Raw genomic sequence first — 22,760 nt, 5'->3', positions numbered from 1 at the left:
AAGATTGAAAGTGTGCCTTTTGTTTCTTTCTTTCTCTCTGTTTGTTTGTTTGTCTGTTTTTTAATACTGCAGGGTTGCCTCTTGTTTTGAAGCTTCATCACGCTCAGCTACAATTTTCACCATAAACCTTCACCTGTTTGCTCGGTGGAGTTTCAACCAGTACTGGATTGCCATTATAACTTGGCAAACTCAGAGCCTTGTTTCCCAATGGCCTGCCAGCTAAATTGGTGTGTTACAGATGAATGCACAACTCACAGATGGCGCTTGAGTGTTTAGTGGCTCTCACAAGTAGATACGTATTTGGTCAGGAGGAAGATTACATTTTTCCTCCAGATAGAGCAAATGTCCTTGGGGATGTTTTCTATGTCAAGGTGGAAACGGTTCCACACATCAGGTATGGAGTACTGTCTTACCTTAACCAGGAGTATTATATACATGTATGTGTATTTCTTTTCCTTCTGGTTAGGGTACACTGCAGCTATTAATGTGAATGAAAAGTTTTATCTTGATTCTCTCTAAATTCTATAGATGCCTACCATATGTTTTTTTTTTCTTTTTTCGTTTTAACTGTGATGAGTTTGAAGGTGTATTTTTTTTTCTCCTGTTACCATGTAAAGTTCTCCGTGGCCTAAACTCCTTGATTGCAACCTCATGTATAAGGTTGAGCATTCACACTACTTGCTGTTAGACAGTTTTGTGAATAGTACCGTCTTTGTGAGGTCTATACCTTCACTGACCTCTCTCATCCTCTCATAACTAGCTCATGTCTTTTTCTCATTCATTCACTGTTTTCTTATTTACTTAAAACAGTCAGAGGGCAAGAAGGAGTGGAGTAATTACATGCTTTTACTTCTTGACTGGCCTTGTCATGTCATGAGGATGAATAGCAGAGACTCTGCTGCCTTTTGTTTCTTTCTAAAATGAAATATAAAACAGAGTTTCTTAAAAGTTCTGCGAGCTGCAGAAATTTCCTTGTTTCATGTTCCCATCTAGAGCTGGGACCACATAGACTAGGATGTTTTAAGTTGTAAGACTTTCAGACTGGTTTGCCAAGCAAACAGGCTCATGGAAATGCAACCGAAACTGCAGCCATGACAATAATCATTTGTTGTTGGCACTTTTGCTTTGTCGTTCTCAGATGCAGCTAAAAGCTGAAATGTGCAAAGCATTGCCAGGTCTCTGCAAGGAACCATGTTGTCCTCCAGCACCATTGCTATCCTGCTTGAACTTGTGATCCCTCCTTCCTCTTATGATTCTTTCCCCAGCTTATTAAGAAATCTCCTCTCAAAAACTTCTCAGTTACTCCATCAGGAAATTCTTAGCTGTCCAGAGACAGAGGATGGACATCATAGAATCATTAAGGTTGGAAAAGACCACTAAGACCATCTAGTACAACTGCCAACCCATTCTCACCTTGCCCACTGACCATGTGGGCTCTACATGTTTGTTGAACTCTTCCGGGATGGTGACTCCACCAACTCCCTGGGCAGCCTATGTCAGTGTTTCACCACTGTTTCAGAGAATAATTTTTTCTTACTGTCCAACCTGAACCTCCCCTGAGGGGAGGCTGCTGAGGACAAGAATCTACTGGTATTTGCTAATCTTCTGTCATCAGAAGATAGAGAGAGTGTTGAATATGTTGTGGCTAACACGGATATATGGAGATGAATGTGAAGCTCTCAGCATTTCCTTCACTTCCTGTTCAGTGAACACATCTTGTCCCAGTAATGCAGTGTCCATCCCTCAGTATAGACCTGTGTAGTTGTCTTCATCTGAGGCAGCCAATGTGCCAGAATACATCGCTCTGAGCTTCTTGGCATGAGTGCATTACACAAAACGTTCATCTGGTATGCTTGTTCTGGCTCCTGCCTATCTATGTTATGCAAACACACCTGGGCTATTGCTGGTGCAGGGCTTGCTGCCTGCTGGACCTATCTTCATGGGTTGGCACTGCCTGGACACTATAAAGGACCTGGCTGCTCTCACCCTCCTGTCCAGCCTGGTGGGGTAGGGTAGGTGCTCTCCAGTGCACTCATGTGCCTGCATCACACATTTTGCAACCAACCAAAGCAATTAATAGCTGGCTATTTTTCCTGCTTTGCAAGGACATTTAATTCCTAAGGCCTTACTTCAGTGTTTTTGGATGTTGGAAGCTGTCTTCTGACAGCTTCTTTTTCACCATGTGTGCACCTGATATAAACCTATCATGGTTTTCAGCATTTCTTCTGCACCGTGATTTTGGATTTTTCAGCAAGCTGTAGAACAAATTCTTCTATTGGCATTTGGAATAACCTAATATTAGGAATAACCTAGTATTCCTTCATATTTCTTTCCACCTCTCTTATAGCAGATAGCCCCTACATAATCCCCATAATTGCTGGTGGTTCTCACTTCCTTGGTGCTTGTAAGCTTACAAATTGGAACTGTAGTATATCGTGGGAAGAGAAGGGCAAAAGCAGTGTCTTCATCCTTAGCAAATGTTATCCCTGGTTATATTCACTTTGCATACAAATAAAAAAAATGTGTAATATTTTATTAGGAATCCATTGGATAGAATAATGAACTGTAACTCAGAACTCTGCCACTGGCTTATTGGGCTAAGTCATTGCATCGTCATGGAATAGCCTGGAATAAACATTAATTCATTGTAATGCAATGTGAACTTTATAAAGGAAAAAATATTATGCAGGGGGATACACCCTTTCTAATATGCTCCTTACAATGGTATTTTATATATATGCATGTATGGATATATAGTATATATATGTTTATGTTACACATAGTTGAATGAACTAGATGCCATTCTGTCTCATGCTTCATCAAAAGTACTGTAAACTGTTTTCCATTTCAAGGACTCATGTGTTAGTGTATTATCTTTAGATGTGCATTCAGATTCAGCATGTTTTTCCACTGGAATTGATAGTAACCGTGGGCATCATTTGTTACAACTTCATTATTGCTGACAAAAGCTAAAGAATGTGGACTCATTTATGGAAATTGCACTAAATTTAAACGCCTACCACTTATGGTGATGATAAAGAGTAGTCTTTTTATTTGTAAACCAGGTAAATGTGTCACACTGATTTTTGAGCTTTGAGGACTGGGATTTCCTAAAAGTAATTTGTGCAAATTCTTTTGTGTTTGCATTTGCTTTTTAAATATCATTTTTGGGTGTATTGGCAACACATAATGTTTATTTTGCCTTTTATAAAAAGTAATAATAGATACTTTCAGGACTGGATCCTGAATACCTCAGCTGTTATATACTGCTGTAGTTCTGGAACAAGCAGGATTACCTGAGCTGAGAATCTACCCCCAATATCAGCTGTAAGTGCCACTCTTTCAGTGCTTTATACAAATGTTCACTGTAGTTTGTCAGCAGCAAAGCTGTCATCCAAGAGTACAAACTGCCTTCTATCAGCCATTACGTTTCTGTTATCATCATCAAGTGCAGCTTAAGAGAATCTGTGCATTGTTTCTTTCCTTCTGAACAAGTTCCATCAGAATAATTGACCTGCTTTTATGGTCAATTATTTTTAGTCTCTGCGATTTGTTACTCCAGTGTTTTGAAAAGAAAAATGCAAAACTAATGCCCTAGAACAGAAACATTCAGCCAAATTACTTACCAGTAATCCAAGGAATCATGGATAAATCCATTCCTCAAGTGGCTTCTTATTCAGAGCTTTATATCATTTTAACCCAAGGGTTGAGGTTTTTTTGTTTGTTTGTTTTTGTGGGTGCAGGAGTTTGTTTTGTTTTTGAAAAGTAATACTCACGCTCTCTGCCCTAGAGCAACTTTATATAAATCTCTTCTGAAGAGTGTATCTGCCAGTGCTGCCATTCCACCCACCAGCATTCACTATAGCAGCACCAGCTAAAAATATTTAAAGGGGCTGTTTCCACTTGTTTGGTGCATTTCATGTTTCTTCCTCTTCTTTTATTCATCCTGCAAAAAAGTCAATTTTTTGGTATAATTTAAACGCACTGTTTTGAAGTGACAACCAGTAAACCGCCTTGTATCGTGATTAATGAGCGTTCAGGAATAGTTTGCTGTAACCTTCATGTATGTTGGGGCTCATTGAATTTGTTTTGAAGTAAATTTTGAAGGGTTGGGGACTTCATTGAGTCACTGGCTAGGCTGTATTTTCCAGCAGTTTCTACTGCTGCTACTGATGTTTGTGTGATGGTGTTATATAATCCTAGGGAAGTACAAGAAATGGCACTTGTGGAGTATGGAATGTCTGACCAGTAAAACAGTAAGGAGGACTTCAGTTTCCAGCTAAAATCTAGAAACTGTGGTCAAGATGTGTGATAAAAATCATGAAGTGTTTCAAAAATCAACATAAAGTTCTTTCGTTTGACCTAATGAGTATGTTTTTCTTCTGTGAAACTGTGAAACTATGCTGATTGCTTAGAGAAGTCCGGTCTCCTTTACCTTCCCAACTTGGCGTTTTGATCACTAATATGTCTTTCTGGCTCTTCAGGAACACAATTTTATTTTCAGCACTCTTCTTTGGGCTGAATGCCTTCCTTCATAATCTCTATTAGGTAGCAGGAGTGATTTATGTCTGGAAAGGTTTTACAAATGTTATATTGAACTTTTCACTCCAGCGTTGTTTGTTCAAAGGTAGCTTAATTTAGAAAAGTGAACCCAAATTATCTGCTATCAAGTGACTTCTACCTGAAATGATTACCAATCCAGGATTTTGTGGAAAATGCATGATTAGTTCTTCTCTCAGCACAGAGATGATGACTAGCAGTGATCCCTGTAAGATGTGGATTTCTTACATGGGTGAGGACAGGTGGGACATCTGTGTGATACTGCTTGTTTGGTTAGGGATAAGAAGGGTATCATGAATGTAGATGGTACTATTTCTTCCATTCTTTTTCTGATGTATTCTTTTTTTGCACAAGCAGCAAACAGTTCAGTTTAACTACGAAATGGTGTGGCTAATCCTACCCTATTAACTCTCCTGAAGTGGTGAATACCGTATGTATGTATATTTGGAAACTTAGATGGAAATTATTAGAAAAAAATAAAATTTAAAAATAAATGTAATAATATTTTATCTTCAGAGTTCAGAAGATCCAGAATGCCATGACCATTTTAATTATAATTGTTATTTTACATTTTTCTTTTGTTGTTTTTTTTTCTTCACAAAAACCTAGAGTATGATTTCACGTTAATTAAAATTGTGTTGTGATGCTTCTGCAGGCTACTATGTGTAAATAATTACAGTCTGAGGAAAGTGATTCATACTGTGGCTCTAAGTCTGTGCAGTTCTACTTTGTGACTAATTAGGGTGTAAGTAAAGTGGACTGCAATGTCTCAAAAAGTTCTTGAAAACTTCTGACAGATCAGTTTTTAGCCACTGAAAGCATCACCAATATCTGCCCTACAGATGATTCTATGGGAAATTCTAGTGATTTGTACTTGAGGCATTCTTAATGACAGATATACTAATTTTTGTGATGTGTCCCTCCTGACTGCTCCTTCTATTCTTCCAACAGAGAAGCAACTAAATCTTGAGCTTTCTCACAAGAAGAGGTGTTGAGCTGAAGCCATGCCTCCTCTTCCTGTGTAGGCATTCTGCTCAACACCAATTGTCAGGAGTAATGTGATGCCGAGGCCAGTCCAAAATCCAGGACTATGGCTGACAAGATTTTGTTTATTTGTTTTGTTCTCTCTCTTTTTTTTTTTTTTTTTTTTTAATTTTTAAATTTGTCTCACTTGTTCAAACCTAGACCTAGAATATTTATGAATTTCTCCATGGCTATTTGTAATAGCAATGAGAGTTCTGAGGGATGTGGGATTTCTGACTGCTAGAGAAAGAAACATACAGAGTTATTCAAGGAATGTGCAAATGTAGACAGGAAAATACTTAAAGAGTATAAAGTACAATGAGAATATTGCTGTCACTTCTTTAGTCATATGCTACAATCAAAAAAGCCTGCATGTTTGCAGCTACAAAAAGATCTTTATATTTATGAACTTTCAAAAGGCCTAATCAATATAAATAATGGCTTGAACACAATGACATCATATTTATTCCTAGAGTTGTGCATCTCAGCTGCTTAGTCATTTAAATCAGTGGAAATAAGCATAGCAGTTAGTTCCAAAAGGTCAGAGAAACTACTGTCTTTTCAGCTTTGGATCAGCTGAGGGACTCGAGTTTCTTGGAAATATAATGCCAAGGCGGCATCTGTGCATCTCATTTCTTTTTTTTTTTTCTTTTTTTTTTCCCCCTTGGAAGCAGTATTGTAATTAGCTGAAAGGGCAGATACCACAGTCAGTAGAATACCGTACAGTGCAAGTTCCTTTCCATTTCCTCTTCCACTTGAAACTAGTTTAAAGGGGAGTTTTAGTCTACATTGTATACTGAACTATTTGAAGTTCTCTTAGGCAAATGCCAGAAAGCTGTTGACATTTTTTTTAATGAAATGAATACGTTGTCAGTACAAGTATGGCAGTTCTTTCACCCTTTTCTCAGAAAGAAAATAAGTAAAAAAGCGTTCCTTGGAGAGCCATTTGCATGAAAATTAAAATCAAAATGAAAGCAAAAGCCATTTTAAAACTTGTGATATGTTGTGTTCTTTGTCAAAGCAGCATGGTTCCTGGGAGGAAGCTACTAATCATCTAGACTGCAGTGTAATCAAATTTCTTTTTTTTGTGTGTGTGTGTGTGTGTGTGTGTCAGATATGTTGGTCAGTCAAATGTTATGATCAGAACACATTTGTCTATATAACAGTGCTTTACTGTCTTTCAGGGACTGCTATTCCTTGCATGTTTTTCCAATGGACTCTTCATCATTTTATTTCAATATGTTTGCAGCCGCTGCTCTGCCGTCAAGGTGAAGCTGTTCCGCAGGGTTGCTGAGCATTTCCATTTTGGGGTATACGCGACCTTCTCAGAACTGGGAGCTGCACACCTGCATTCCTGGGACTTCTGGCTGCTTGTACTGCTGGTCTTGTTGCTTTGGTTCTTGAGACTCTACCTGCATTACTATAGCCAGTGGCTCTTCCTTCAGAGCATCTCAGTTCCTGTTACAAAGTGAGTTCTGCTGTCTTCTTTCTCTCTTGGAATATTTCTACTAATTGCCTAATTCAGAGAATGTTATGAAGAGAATCGGTGACCACATCCAGGTTCCAGATATGTACGTGTGACCATAACTGAAAGGTGAATGTCTTAGTTGTATGTGTTTTAAATTCAGAACAGGATGTATCCACTTATGCATCTTGTGCCATCCTTACCTCTTACTCCTCTGCTATATCCAGCAGATAATGTATCTTTTTCCACAAGAATCATTTATCATTTTGGATGAGGTATTTCAAAATGCCTAAGAAGTGCACAAAACTGAAGAAGCATTTAAATCATATTCGATGTTACCAACGTGATCTATGAGTAAAATACTTCAGAAGAATTTAGATTTGATATATCAGTTTTCCTGTGAGGACTACAATGGGTTGGCATATTTTAACTATATGATACATTAACTTTGGATCAGGAATGAGAGCTCTCTAGAGAGCTTCAGGAAAACCATTACATGTCATTACTTGACATGAAAAATAAAAAGATGAAGAATAACTCCACAAGGTGATGGATACCTAGTTCCCCATATGTGTCTGTGGGGAAGAGAATAGGCATATAAAGCAAAAAAGAACTGCTGTAGTTAGAGTAGGAAAGGTTTTTCCAAGGCAAACAGATACATATTGTTTTCACTTTAAAGTATAAAAAAAAAATAAAATCATTTATAGTTTAAAAAAAAAAAAAAAAAAAATCATTTGGTAGGAGCCAGTAACTTGCAACTCTGTGCCCTGTCTCTGCTTTGTGCTAAATTGGGTGATTGGGATTATCAGTTACAATCTGAGCAGGATGTCTGAGCAGAATCTGGACAGTGCTGGGTATAGTTAGGGCTGCCTGCTAGATCTTTATGCAAGACCGGCCATGTCTCACTTCTGGCCTTGCAGAGATCAGGCAGTCTCAGCCATCTGGCCTTAAAACTTCAGGGAGGCCAAGCATCAAATCTGTGAAAGCAAAAGAAATGGAACAGAAGAAAGCAAGGTGTGACAGAGAGATGGTCATGTTCAAAGCCACTAATCACAGCTGTCCCAGGCAGTCAACTGCATTAATAAGCCCTCACGTCAAGATGCCCTGGGTCAGCATCCAAATCTGGAGCTATGTACCCTCAGAACAAGAGTCTGAATTGAATACCTTCCAGTCCCACAGAATATCGTGGTAGTACTCAGATCAGAATCAAAGTGCAAATCAAACCAGTTTACCTGTAGCTGGGAATGAAATCTAAGCCAATTCAATCTTAAATTTCAATATCTGTAGCTCATAATATCAGATGCAGTTCCTGCCTCCTAAAGCACCAGCATGTTTACTTCTTAGGCAAGCTTTTTAAATCCCTCTTCCATGGTAGCAACAGGGATGTTTTCATTACTTGATCCTACAGATTGTGTCTTCACTTCAGTGACACGTTTGCCACTTAGTGCAGAGCCCAAACACGCTGAAGTTTGCAGAGGGGTCAGCTCTTAGGGCCTGCGCTCATATTGCTGTTGGTGGGAGCTAGCATCCTCCTGTAAGGTAGCCTGATCAGTCCCAGGGGCTTGTGCATTTGCTGAAATGAGAGTCAGAGAGGACAGAAGGATGAGCAGACAGGATGAAGCTTTGTGGTTTTGTGTAGCTTCATACTCTTTAGGTTGATGTTTTATGGCCAACATAAGCACACAACTTCACAATGTAATGTACTGTATGCATTATTCTACTTTTTTAATGGTTTGTCCAGGAGCACAAACAAACTTTCTCCCTGTACTTATTAACAGATTCAAGTTTTTCCCTCACACTGTTGAACTGTGCTACCAGAACTCCTTGCTGCAGACCAGTGAAGAGTTGGTTGTGGTCGTGGTGGGACCCCTAACCTTGAATGCTGGGTTGCTGCTTATGGTCCTGATCAGATGGGTCTGTCAGCAGCGATTTGACTCATTCCCTTCCTTCTTGTCAAAGTTTATCATAGCTCTGGGACTCTGGACAGTGCTGGACCCGTTGGCAGTGTTTATAGTGGATTCATTCCTGGGGGTAAGTCACTTAAAATAACTTGGACGTGAGTCCTTGACGTAGAAGTTTGTTTTATTCAGTGAATCAGCGGAAGATATGAAATTCCACCCGTGGCAATGGAACATGAAAGTTAAAAAGAAATTAAGTAATAATGTTATACATTACCTTTTTATTAACAAAATTCCCATCTAATGGAGTCGCCGTGTTTCTGCATAAAGCAAAGATCACTGCATGAGCCGTATATGGAGATGAGAAAGTGAATCCACTGCTGGAATAATTGCATCTGCTTTGAAAAGGATTATTTCAATTTTGGATATTAATGGAGATAGATAGGCTAATGATTATTAGCATTTCAGATTTTTTTCTGAGCATTGAAAAAAAACTGAAAAAAACTAGCAAAATAAAAAGGACGTGTTGCTATGCACTTCTCCAACATGGGAGATAGTCAGTACTCTTTTCTGGCATATCTAGAAGACCTGTAAGGTCACAGAATCATAGAATGGCTTAGGTTGGAAGGGACCTTAAAGATCATCTAGTTCCAATTCCTCTGCCATGGGCAGGGCTGCCACCCACCAGCTTAGGCTGCTCAGGGCTCTCTCCAGCCTGGCCTTGAACATCTCCAGGCACGGAGTACCCACAGCTTCTCTGAACAGCCTGTGCCAGTGCTTATCACTAAATTCTAACCTAAATTTCCTTTCTTTTGGTCTAAAGCCATTCCCTCTATTTATTTCCTATTACTATCAAACTGTGTTAAAGGGTCAGTACCCCTCCTATTTATAAGCTCCCTTCAAGTTCTGGAAGGCTGCAGTGAGGTCTCCTCGGAGCCTTCCCTTCTCCATACTGTGCAACCCCAGCTCCCTCAGCCTGTCTTTGTAGGAGAGGTGCTGCAGCATTCTAATAATCTTTATGACTCTCCTCCAGACTCTCCCAACATTTCCACATCTTTCTTGTGCTGAGGACCCCAGGCCTGGACACAGTACTCCAGATAGGTGTCCATGAGGACAGGCATGAAGACAAAGATACGAAGAAATACCCTCATTGTGCAAAGTCTTGAAAGCAAAGATCCCAGCTCCACCTGCGCCTGCATATGGCGCCTGCATATAGCCCACATTGGTGGCAAGGGGACCTCTGCAGTGTCAGTGTCCAATCACCCAGAATATGACTTTCAGATCTGGGTCTCACAATGGGCCCTATCAGTGGGTACAGGGAGCTGCAAGCCTTTGTAAGCTTCTGTGCTATTGCTGTTCCTCTGCCTGCCTTCAGTGACATCTGTTTCTGCTCTGAATCAAGCAGTAATCCACCATCTTTGTCACTGATCTGGTATTTGCACGTCTCATGATTCCTTGTCTACTAATCTGTGCTCTGCTCTTCAGAAGTCCTTTTAAAATGTGATTCTCTGTTGTTTACGTGCTGCTTCTGATTGCTGTGCTTTTCAAAATTAAAATTCAGCTGCCCAAGAAGTTTAATTGGAGCTTGCTTGTGAGGTAACTTCCTAATTTGCCTAATGCCTAAACTGCCTAATGTGGCAACACACTGTAGCTTTCACTTGGACAGCCTGTTTTTTTTGGTTTTTTTTGTTTTTTCTTAATGTTTGTTTGTTTTTAATGGTGCAAGCCATGCACAGATTTGAGTTTCAGTTGTGATTATTATCATGAATAATTTTTTTTCCTAAGGAGAAATATGTTTCTTTTTCACCAATATATTGGCTAGAAATATCTCAGTGTTTAAAAAGATTTTCTTCCCCTCTGCCCAATATTGATGTAGTCATAAAATCTGGAGGAAATGCTGAGTTAGGTCTACCTTGTCATTACCATACTTGCATTGAGAAAATCATTGCCTTTGACTTCTGTTGAATTGTGCTTGATTCTAGTCAGGCTGGCTTTGTTACCAATTTCAAATACAGCTTCTTTTCTTGGTCAGAGGGAAATGTGAGATATGAATAAAGTTACTGAGTTTTTTGTTATAGGGTTTAAAAAGGCACAACTCTCTCTGTACTTCATACTGAAAATTTGGCAATTTTACCAGCAGAGATTATCGTTGGGAGAAACTCATTTGTTCAAATATTACACAATATAATGTGTGTATCCCTTCCAAAATGAAACTGTGTCTCTTACATGTGTTTTTGGTCATGCATTTGTATGTTTTTTTTAATCTTGGCATTCTTTCAGCAGCTATTTCAGACTTACTTGCCAATCTATTTTAGAGCAAGTTTTGAAAAAATGTTGTGCTGTGGTAATATGAGTAATTTTAGTGCTGGAGTGTATTTTACTATTCTAAATTGATTTAATACTTATGAAAGATGACGGAGAGCCCTGGGGACAAAAGTTTCTCCATTTACTACTTTTTTTATTTTCAAGGAGAGACCAGATAAGAATTGAATGTTTGGGGATTTCAGCTCATATTTCAAGATATCATGTCAAATGTGTGATCCCAGGTTTGCTTTGCAGGCAGATCATTCTAGACATAAGAAACTTGTCCCTGATTGTGATGAAATCAGCTCAAGGTCCAGTTCTGACAGATTTTTTCCTAGGATCAGTCACTTTGCACAGCTTGTAAAATTCAGAATAACGCCTCTTCACACCCGTACAGATGTGTGTCATACTAAAAAACATTACAGACTGTGAAGTGCTCACACAACCATCACTGTGTGTTGTGACAAGTACCTAAGACAGATATTGATGAACGCTATCAATGAATGCTACTTAAACAATTTAAAATGAAGGCGCCTTTCTTGGATTGTACCCTTGAAGACCACAAAAAAATATTCATTATTAGAAAAATATGGATAAAGAGATGCACTTCTCCAGACTGTTTTTGCCTTTTCAGAAAGGACAGTTTGGATAGGAAAGAAATTTATTTGCCACTCAGACTTTGCCTCTCTGGAGGCGTATCAGAACGTGACTGCTCTGCAGAGGGTTTTCCTTGGTAGACAGTTGATTTTGTAAGAAGATGAAGGCTTTTTTTTTTTTTTTTTTTTTTTTCCTTCCAAGAAGAGAGGACAGAACAGGGAGATAAAGAAGAACTAAGAGACAATTTTTATTTATTTATTTATTTAAGAATACCGACAGATCTAAACTAGTGACTACTTTTTATATGCTATTACTGGTCTCCTGGGTCCTGTAATTTCCATTACAGAAACCTGGCAGTGTTGCAAAGGGTGGAGAGAGAACAAAAGTACAGTCAAGAATCACATTCCATGTATAGCTCATCACAGGACTTGTAAATGTTGCTCTTTTACTATGCATGTCACCACAAAGGTGGCCAACAATAGGGAGAAAGTTTTGACTCCCTAAGGATTTGTCCAGGCAGGTTTCTCCAGAATATGCTGGTTCCTGAATCCTAAAGGTCACCAACTCCCTCTCTGAGAGATAAATCCTGGAAGTTTTTGGTGCTGCAGTTTCATATGTCCTTGCAAAATGTGTTAACATTATTTAGAATGAATCGTGTTACTTTTCAAAAAGAAAAAAAAAAGAAACGTGAATGGAAGAATTTATTTTAGCTCTGAGTAGTAGAAGACCTGTGATATGTAGTTGAATTCTTCTAAATTGATCCAGCAGAGGGCAATAATATGTCAATACAGTAGTTAGTACTCAAGAATTAGATATGGGGGAGGGGGAAAGGGAGGGGGGGGGAATAGATTTTTTTTAAAACCTTCTCCTGTATATTACTGGAAATAGATTGAAGCATAGAGCGCTGTGAAATTTTCGGCATTCTTTGTGAATTGTTGTAAAAAAAAAAAAAAACAAAAACACAAACTGCATTATCCCCCAATTAAATTAATATTTTAATTCTGTGAGTATTAACTCCTTATATACAAATAGTATGCTAAGTTTTAAGATGCACGTCCCACAAATTACAGTTAAACTTTTAGAAATAAATTCGTGTTCTTCTGTGTCTGCATGTACAGAGCCTAATTAAGTTTGGCATTTTCTTATGTTCATCTTTTTTCTCCCACGGCAGCGACTTGCATACAGTGTAGAGAAACCCATTGCTGATGCTGCAAAGCTCTACTGGGTGTTTCTAAGATCGGAGGAATCAGGGGTTTCTGGTGCACTAATCACTGTGATGCTTTATACAGTCCTGTTCATCATCTCATCGACAGTGTTGTACCTTTACTTTCTAAGGTATGTCTTTTTATCTCATTATTCCCGTAAGAGCTTAGGCTCAGGCTCCTTCTCCTGTAATATAAAATAAGGTGACATCAGAAAAGATGTTTCAGTGTCACATATACTGAGCCTGAAATGGCAGACAGTCAAGGTGGGGTTAGTTCCTGTAGGAACAGTGAGTGAAAGATGGAGCCATATCTCAAAGGGAATGTTATTGATATCACGAGTTTTCACAGTGTTTATGAGACTCTGTTCCACTGGTTTCTAACAGTGGTGTCTGTTTTCAAAGTGTAAGCTCTGAAGTGTGTGTCCTTAACATGTAGGTACTTCGGAAAACCTTTTCATTAGACTTCCTAGGAGGGTTTTTGCAAGAAACAGAAAAACTTTAGAAAGTTACGTATGGTATGAAGTACAAAATCTCTCCCTGAGTACACAGCAGCCCCCAGACTTGTTATGTCCATGGGATGATGCAGGATATTTGACCTGATGAGGCTTAAACCTGGTGCATGACATGACTTAATTTGAATAATCTTTCCTTGATTTTTGTCTGTTAGCAATATTAATAGACTTCTGTTCATCATGAAATTTGACCATGAAATTTGACCAGTTGCCTTTCCTGCCACCCGTCTGGCACATACCATTAACGGTACAGGCAGTAGGGAAAGGTCTGGGACACTGGAAGCAAATGAGAAAGATTGTCTAATATATTACCTAATAAAGAACTGAATGTTGCATTGCATTCACTGCAGCGATTATCAAGCAAGCACCAGTAAAAATCTGTACAAAGAGGCAAATCCAGGCAGGTGTGAGAATAGCAAAGCTCAGTATGCTCCTTCCATTTGACAGAACCATCCCTCGGTCTCTTTCACACAAACTCCACTGCAGCAGGCAGAAAAAGATAAATGGCAATCTACATTTCTGCAAAGTATTTCAAAGCTCCTGCTTTCCTGGAAGCTGTACACAACTCCAACGAACTGGTAGTCTAGTTAATTAGTTTTTGAGATGTTAATGCCTTCTTAATCATCGACTTAATAGTTTTGAATAGCTTCATAAGTTTTAGCTGCTGTCGTTTATTACTCAGGAAAATTAATTTAAATTAAAACATTTGTAAGGCAGGTTTTTATGAGAATATTACCAACATCTTCATTGTCTGGGGAACAGGTGCAAGATCATCAAAGGTTCCTTTCCTTCTGGATCAATTTTCCCATAATGTTTTCCAATAAAGGGGTGGGGAGAGAATGTTACTGGGGGAAAAATGTTGTCTTAGTACGCTGCATTTTTAAAATGATTCATAGCAAAATACGAAAGCTAAGGGAAGATAACAAAATCTGTTATAGTGCATAAGGTCTTTGAAGTTTTTTGCTTGATTATAAAAAGAAACATTTTGAATACTGGAGAGCATGCAGAGTAAATTTATACTGTAAGCTTCTGAAATTGGATCAACTTTTTATCTTTTTCTTCCTTGTCTGTCCACAGCCTAGCACAGTAAGAAACTTAGACCTGGCTAGGGCTCTTCAGCAACATGTTATCCACTAATGATAACGTTAAAACAATTTCAAATATCTTTAAGGAAAACATCAATTCATAACCTTAAGTGTGTTCCCTAGATATTGATATTTGCTTTTGTTTGTAAGAGAAATTAGTATGATAAACAAGGCCGTAATTGCCCTTGGTGGGGGTATACAGCATCTCCAGATGCTGCATCCCAAAGATATTCAAACATTAGAATGTTGCTGGACTCAGAAAACATGTCTTTTGCCATTACAACCACCACACCCTTCCCTTGTAAGGTGAACCAGTACAAATCTTGAGGGATGTCTTCTGTGTCTGAAGAAACCTACCACAGGAAAGAGCTGGGTGGCAGAGTTAACTCCACTGATTGGAATTACTCAGCCATTTGCCATTTAGCAGAGCTGTTCAGTAGCATACAAAAAAGGGGGTAAGAACCATGAACTCACCAGAATGCCAAAGCAAGTAGGGGAAATGCCTGTTTCTGCCACAGCTAGAGAGCTTCCTGGCAGCACTGATGAACAACTGGGAAGCTACGAGAATCAAGATAATAGGCTATGAAAGTCAAGATAATAGGCAACTTCTTGTGTCTTCGTGAAAAAGCAACCTCAGCATAACTGGCTCTTCTTGGATAACTTGAGAGTCTGTAGTACATCTGCGAAGGAGGGATATTCTAATTACTTTATTAAAAAATGGAGTAGCATTTCTTGCAGTTCCTTCATTTGAATTCCACTAGGCATTAGAAACAGTCAGTAATTTGTTGGTGAAATGTTTTCTGCACTGTGAGAAAATGCAGACCTATTTCAAACTGAAAGTGTCTGCTGGAAAGTGTTTATGTCTAAATTTCCTGGTATTGAATTTTCTTGTTCTTTTCTTTTGTTTTTCTTTTTTCTTTTTTTTTTTTTTTTTTTTTTTTTTTTTTTGGAAAAGCCTCAAAATTCTACATTTTTCAATGTTAACAACAAAATGATTTTAATTTTTTTACAGCTTTTTTTTTTTTCCAAAAAAGCGTGTGAAAGGAAGAAATAAGGGCGCAATAAATTGTTGTAAGCATTCTTCTCTTCAGTTTTTTGTCTGTGAATTTTTCAGAAATCCATTTTTTTTTTTTTTTTAATCTTACTCTGGATAGTAAGCCACTTCAATCTTATTTTGTGATTCTTTCTGACAAATTAAGGAACTTGTAAGATTTACTGGGTCTCTCATATCTCTAGGAAGTAGAATCTGAATTTTGCTTTGCTCTATTACATTAGCAATATAAATTATTACTATTGTATCTGTAAAAGCCATGTGCACATACAACAAGTGTTTTATTAATGATAATGCTAAAAAAAAAAAGGAGTAAAATCAGGTATCAGGAGCAGGCTGAGTACATTTGGGCAAAAGGAACAAAGCTGGAAGACAGGCTTCACGATTCCTAATTAATTCAAAGTTAATTATATTGTTTATTACCATGCACTTAAAATCTTCATATAGAAAATGTTTATGGCAGCAAATAGACAGTAATTTAACTGCATTAAATTTTGCTTTGTTTAAAATAAGAATGTTACATTAAGTGAGTTTAAATAAATGGTGAGGTCTTGTTCTTGTTTAGCAAGATAAGTGGCAAGCCATTGAAATTGCTGACCTGGAATTTCAAATACTAACAGCACACAAAATCATTTTTCAAGATGAGCAGAAGGCCAGAGAGACCACCAGCTTGATTACTAGGTTTTCAATTAAGCACAGGATAGTACAAAATTATGGGTCAGCATTTGCAAAAATGTAGTAAAACAAACATCTAACGTAATCCGGATAATAAGAGACAAATGTTTCTTTAAAAAAGCTGTAGAACATGTAGAACTACACCTTGAATGGTATTGATAATGTTTTTTTAATAAAACTATTCTATAATGTGTTTTAAGATGCCTTTGGTATCCTTCTCTACCTTGCACTGATTTATATTCCATGCTTTGGAATTTTTTTAATTTTTTCTTCATAACCAATTTCCTTATATTGCCAGGGTTACCAACATCTCAGTTAGGTTGTCTTCCATCCAGTCTCCTCTTCTGGTAAGGGAATCCCACACTGACGTCTTGGAATCTTAAACAAATTTCTGGCTGCAACTACAAAAAAGTGTTTCAAATAGAAAAAGTGCAAGAGCTAAAGCTCCTTCTGAGATCGAATTGAAAATTGGCCTTTTGGTGCTATTCCTTATTTCTATTCCATGCCGAATCTCAATTTTGGGAGGAATTGTATAAACAGCTTGTTGAGTGAGCTTCTCTGCAATTACTGTGTTCACTGTAAGGCACGATATAAAGCTACTGCAAATGCTAGCTTCATTCTGATCTTGTTGACAAGAATTCAGAGGGTTAAAGAAGCTGTGCTTGTGCTCACTCCCAATTGCTGAGAAATGAAAGACCTGTACAGCACCACAGAAATCTGGGTATTTTGTTGGTTGCAAAGCCACACAGCAATCCCCACACTTCTCATGACTACCCAGCTGGTCTCTGGAAAGGATGGAAAAGTTAAGGCTGGCACCAAGCAATAGCTGAATTGTAGCAAAGTATGAGCGTGGAAGGGAGTACAAAAAGAAAGACCTCAGTTCAATATCCAAGATTGAGATTCCACATTTTCTGATCTTTTTTTGGTTTTAGAATAAAAGTTGAATGAGAAAGAAGCTCCATTTGAATTAAACAACAGTGTTTTGAAGTTTTAGAGTTCATCTAAGGCTAAAAATGTGACACTAGGCTTTTCCAAAAGCCTCACAATATTTCTTGGTTTCACCTACATTAAGAAATACCACACAGCACGCCTTTCTTGTGGTAGAGAATTTTACTGTGTGGTGCTTATTCAATTCCCTACCACAGCACAGAAATGTCACAGAAAAACAAAGCCAACAAACAAAATGAACTTTTCTTACATCAAGAGAAGTTTAGATTGTGCAGGCTTCAGGTTTGGGGTTTTCAAAAATGATGAGTAGTTCTTTTTCTATATGATGTGGTTTGCCAATTATTTCACTCTGGCACAACAGGACTTCCAGTCATGCCTAACTGAAGGTTCTCCATTTTACCACTGGGAACAGCCCAAAGCTAAAAACCAACACTGGACATTTCTGGAGATCAGGACCTTCTTTGGAAGTGAATATCTTGTGACAATTAAAAGAAATTGCTGCTTGCAGTTATGTGATTTGACTCAAGTGTTGTAAAGGACCTAGAAGGTTGGGAGGGAGGGAGTTATATGTTGGAGAACCTATGGGTTCTTTTCTTACTCATAACCAGAAGATTTAGAAGTCTACAAAAGGGTAAGATACACTTATTTGCATGAAGAGTCCTTTCCAGAAAGAAACAAACGTGTCATTTCTATCCATAGGCTACACAGTGAGGGGTGGCTGTTGGATGTATTTCAACGCATTCATGGTGAAGAAGGTACATTCTTCGTTCCATTGGACTTAGAGATTTCCATTCAGGAACTGAGCTACATTATGAAAAGAGCTGAGCAGTGGAGAGGAATCAATGGTGAAAGACGGATGGTGAGTGGCTAAGAGTGATAAGAAGAGTCAGTGAATCACTAGTCCAAATTCTTTTATTTCCTGGATGAGGACAGAAATATATAAGGAAATTATTCGTGTTGGTTTTTTTTTTGTTTTGTTTTTTTTTTGCTTTTTTTTTTTTAAGAAGGTAATTTCAAGAGAAGTGTGTATGCCCATTCCCTGAACATCCTGAGGGATTTCAGTCTGCTTAGCATCTCTTTAGAGAGATGACAGCATCACTGATGGCAAAAATTATCTATGCCATCTGAAGATTTCTGATTGCGTTACAGAGACTTGCTACGTGTTCAAATGTGAGTAGCATCCTAGAAAAGCTCTCAGCAAACTGTGAAATCCTACAGACAATTTGAATCTGCTCTCTGGAAGGGCATGGATGGGACTGATCAGAGGAGGGGGACATGAGGATAGTGGGTTAGGAGTTGTGGCAGTCAGTGTCTTTCCCAGCCCTTCTAGAACTATCCAGAAGTGTGGACTGAATTGGAACTGTGCACTGAGAGTTAGGAAAGGTCTGAAGTTGGTCTGAGCTACTGTGGTTATCAAACAATTCTGCTTTCTTTTCTGTTAGGACGCTAGCCTCTAAGCCCATATCCAGATTTAAAGCTGTGATGTGCAGGAAATATAATTATACCTGTGTTTGCAAAGTGTCTGGTTTTGGGGTTCCCATCCACAAATGAAGCTTCTGATCATAATGGCTTGCAAAGAATTGAAAACACCTAAAGCTGCATGGTCAGTAATCTGCAAGATATACATTCTTCCTTGTTCTCCAGACACCTTTGCATCATCATTATTAATTACCATAGAACTATCTCAAAAACAGCTCTTGAACAATAATTAACGTGCTCATCAACTGGATTAATACATCTATGACTGCCTCAGAACACAATGCTTTGCTCAGCAACTCTTTTGCTTCAATGTAAAAATGAACAGATTCTAGATAGGAAGGAAATTTTCCCGCTTAAGCATGTCTGAGTTGTTTGTTTTCTTTTCTAGCCCACTGGAACAAGTGATTTCACATTAGGGTCTGCAGGTTTTTCAAGTCTCTAAAGCTACCTCTGAAAGATCAGCAGTTTATATAAATATATAGCCTCAGTTGTCACTGCTATAAACATCTGGTACAGTTGTAACTATTTTCCACTTTTTTTCTTGATGACAGTTTGGACCCTGCGAGGAAAAATAAAAAGGTGAATGTGCCAATTGAATGAAAAAGCAGATACTCAGTAAGCTTTGTTTTTCCTGAATTGCAGAGCACCAAGCTGCATTTCAGCATGGGGGAGGGAAAGCACTTCCACAGCCGTTTGCCTCAGACATTCCCAGTTTTTATACAGATAGTACTTATTTGCTTTATAACAGCAAGAAAATAAGCTTTTTGTGTCTTTTTTTTTTCCCCACTTAGAAACTTTTTGCAGAAAGTCAAAACAAAGCTATTAATGACTGGTTACTACTACCTTTGTTAGATGTTAAGTAAGGTCAAACAAAAAATATATGGTGGATCTCATTTTACATGCCAGGACAACCAGTACCATATGGAAAAGGTGGTGGATAAGGCAACTGCAAACAACTGCTTTTCTGTTTTAGGTATTGAGTACGTTTCTAATGATATTACCAGCAGATTGTTTCTTGTAGCAGTGCTTAAAGATCTAAGTGACAAAAAAAAAAAAAAAAAAAAAAAAAAAAAGGTAAAGATAAAAGAAATTACAAGTAGGAAAGGATGGGGGTAAAAAAACAAATAGAAGAGAATGGAAATAAAAATTGCTTTTCTATACACAAATAGTCCACCCATGACTGGCAGAAATCTGGGGCGTCCACTGCTAAAATACAGCATGGTATCATATTTAACACGACAGTATATTATGAAACATGACCAATGGCTATGATGGCTGTGGACATAAAGTAAGCATCTAGTTTTGCCTCATCGAAGGGGACCTGACCTTGCTCTGAGATCCTTTAAAATGTGGACCCAGCCCCAGTCAGATCTGGTAGCCAGAAATGTGCAATCAGAGCAGAAAGAGGACACTTCTGTGTGGCATAGAGAACAGTGCTATCTCATTTCAGCAAAGTAGGATGATGCCTGCTTTAATCTCTGTCTTAAGATCCCAAATTTTTGACTCTTATTCTGCCTGCATCTGCATCATTTTCATGCCTTTCCTTTATATCAGCCCTAGCTAAAAGCGAAGCTGTGATAGTGTCAAACATTCCTGTTCTCTGTGGGATGTGCTATTGCAATCAATATGAGCAGTAGGATTCTCCTATTTCTCCCACTGGGCTCAGAATCTGCCTCACAATAGGTAAAACGTGTGAGTGGAGAATTCTGCCCCGAACTCCTGAGTTATCTGCATGAATGATGTGGAAAAAAAACAATGTTCTCCAGAAACGAGAGATGTCCCCCTTCCATTCCAAGCTTTTGCTTATATTTTGGTGGAAAAGTGGACCATTGGACCAATTTCATTTCTTCTTTGACAAGTCTAGGTTTCTAGTAAAAACATGTTCTGCTCCTGAAATAAGTTCTCCCCGTGCAGCAAGACCAAGAGCTGTGTTTTCAGTTCTTTCATATTCCTTGGCATTGCAGATACTCACAGATCCTTTTTTTCTGCCATGAATTTGCATAAGGTATTTGTCTTGTCTCTTTCTTTATGTATGTCTAGTTGTACAAGGTAATCAGTATGGAAGACACATCACTAGGCCTTATTGCGTGCATTATTAATGTGTTAATTTTTAAATAAGATACCAAATTAACTGTGAGCAATTTTTAAAAAGAGAAGCGTGAGCATATCTTATATTGCTCCATATAAAAAATATGCTTTAAATGGAGGTCATTCAAGTAAATAGTCGGTCAAACCTTCTGGAAAAAAATAGGCCTGTGTCTTTGCAGTATTTTCTTGCTATTAACCATGTGCTTCTCATTTTTATTCCCTGGATTAAAAATTGCCCCATAAATGGGTATTTTATAATATGCTTAATTTCCTTTTATTAAATTGATAAATGCAGGAGCAGAGGACACATTTACAGTATGATGAGAATTTAAGGTTATTGCATTTTATAATTTTTATATTGTTCAGAGAAGCGATTTGTCATTTGGGGAATGACATCCATGCCATCATTTCAAAGTATTTTTAGTCATTCTTTTGATAGGAAAAAGGTCACTTTCTGTAGACCAGGAAGACATCACTCTATTAAACTAATTTGCCTACATGCAAATTTTGTCATTTTTACCTCATTAAGTATTTATCATAGAGTAAAAAAATATATATATTCATGAAGGGGCAGCTAGCAGCCTGATGGAGCTGGAACTAATATTTTGCAACTCTAATGATTTTTTGCATCCTTAATTAGATAGCATAAGGTTGATATGATTAGGTCAGGATGTAGTGTTTTTCATTAAAATACATTTTAGAAGCTGTATTCATAATCTGCCCTTGCAATTAAATAATGAGCCTATGAGTTTAATATTATCGACCCAATTATTATCCCATGGAAAAGTATACCTTAATAAATTTGTGCCGTAGGACCTTCATTAGCAACAAAACGAATTATATTTCCAGGTACACAGATTACATGGCCACAATCACATTTACGCAGCAGTCTGGAATGCACTGTGGGGAGAGAGCCACCAGAGCCCGGCGCAGCACAGAAACACACTTGATTATTTTGGAAGAAGTCATCTACAATGTATTTAATGAGGCAGGCTGCAAAGAAGTAAAAAATGCCACCTACAAATTCAGGCAGAAGCATTTGCAGAAACTGTGAACCTTCTAAAAGGGGGAAGCATGAGCTCTCACCTTCTATCCTGTTACAGATAGAGAGATGGATGTGACCATTTATGGAGCTTTATGGAGGTAGGCATATGTTAACTTTGTAATCCCATATTGGGGATACCAGAACCAAGAATAAATAGCAATCCATTGACCCACCATTGATCAGGATTTCAGTATAGCTTTTTTCTTGTTGGTAGATGTTCATAAAGTGACAATATCTCGCTGTTCTTGTCAAGCAATCACTTTCCTAAAGTAAACTAAATGAAGGTATAAAGTGGGGAGTTTCCTTCACTCAGCCAGGTAAAAGGAAGATAAGGAAAGAATGAGAAAAAGAAAGTATCTCTAGTAAAACAGGTTCTGACCAAGGATGGTTCTGTCATGACTGAATTAGTTGTTAGACGTACGATGCCCAGTGCACCATTTTGTTCATATTTAAAGCCTCTGAACTAGCAGGGGAATGAAGGGAAAAATTTGACTGTTATCAATTTTTGTGGGATTTAGATCACAGGGTACCACCTCTTCTTGCAGTAGGACTTTTAGCATAGTACTACAGACAAGGAAAGTTAGAAAGTTAGACAAGCACTAAGCTGCAACAACACCTTTAGTATACCAAGCATGTACTCAAAAACCTTGCACATAGAGTAGCTTTCTGAAAAAATGCAAGCTGTATAGGCAAAAAGATAATGTGAAACTTACACTTCAAGTAAAGCTTGATGCACTGCAAAATAATTTTAATGAGACTAGAGCTCATTTTCTAATTCTAAAATGATATTATAGAAAACCATAAAAAATTACCCGGCAGTAGTTTT

The 22,760-nt window shown here is 38.0% G+C and overlaps 1 protein-coding gene across 1 annotated transcript in view; it reads left to right on the top strand.

Annotated features, from left to right (window-relative positions):
• Positions 1-22,760, top strand: part of LOC125691343 (uncharacterized) — a 211,664-nt gene that overhangs the window by 152,979 nt on the left and 35,925 nt on the right. The window contains exons 17-20 of the mRNA XM_048940609.1: positions 6,833-7,051; positions 8,827-9,079; positions 13,019-13,182; positions 18,022-18,181. Of these exons, the coding sequence (XP_048796566.1) occupies positions 6,833-7,051; positions 8,827-9,079; positions 13,019-13,182; positions 18,022-18,181 (796 nt within the window). The remainder of the gene's footprint in view (positions 1-6,832; positions 7,052-8,826; positions 9,080-13,018; positions 13,183-18,021; positions 18,182-22,760) is intronic.

This window comes from Lagopus muta, chromosome 3 (genome assembly GCF_023343835.1).
Source record: "Lagopus muta isolate bLagMut1 chromosome 3, bLagMut1 primary, whole genome shotgun sequence".
Classification (NCBI taxonomy): Eukaryota; Metazoa; Chordata; class Aves; order Galliformes; family Phasianidae; genus Lagopus; species Lagopus muta.
The sequence above is the reverse complement of the archived record's forward strand: the minus strand, read 5'-3'. Positions and strand labels throughout refer to the sequence as shown.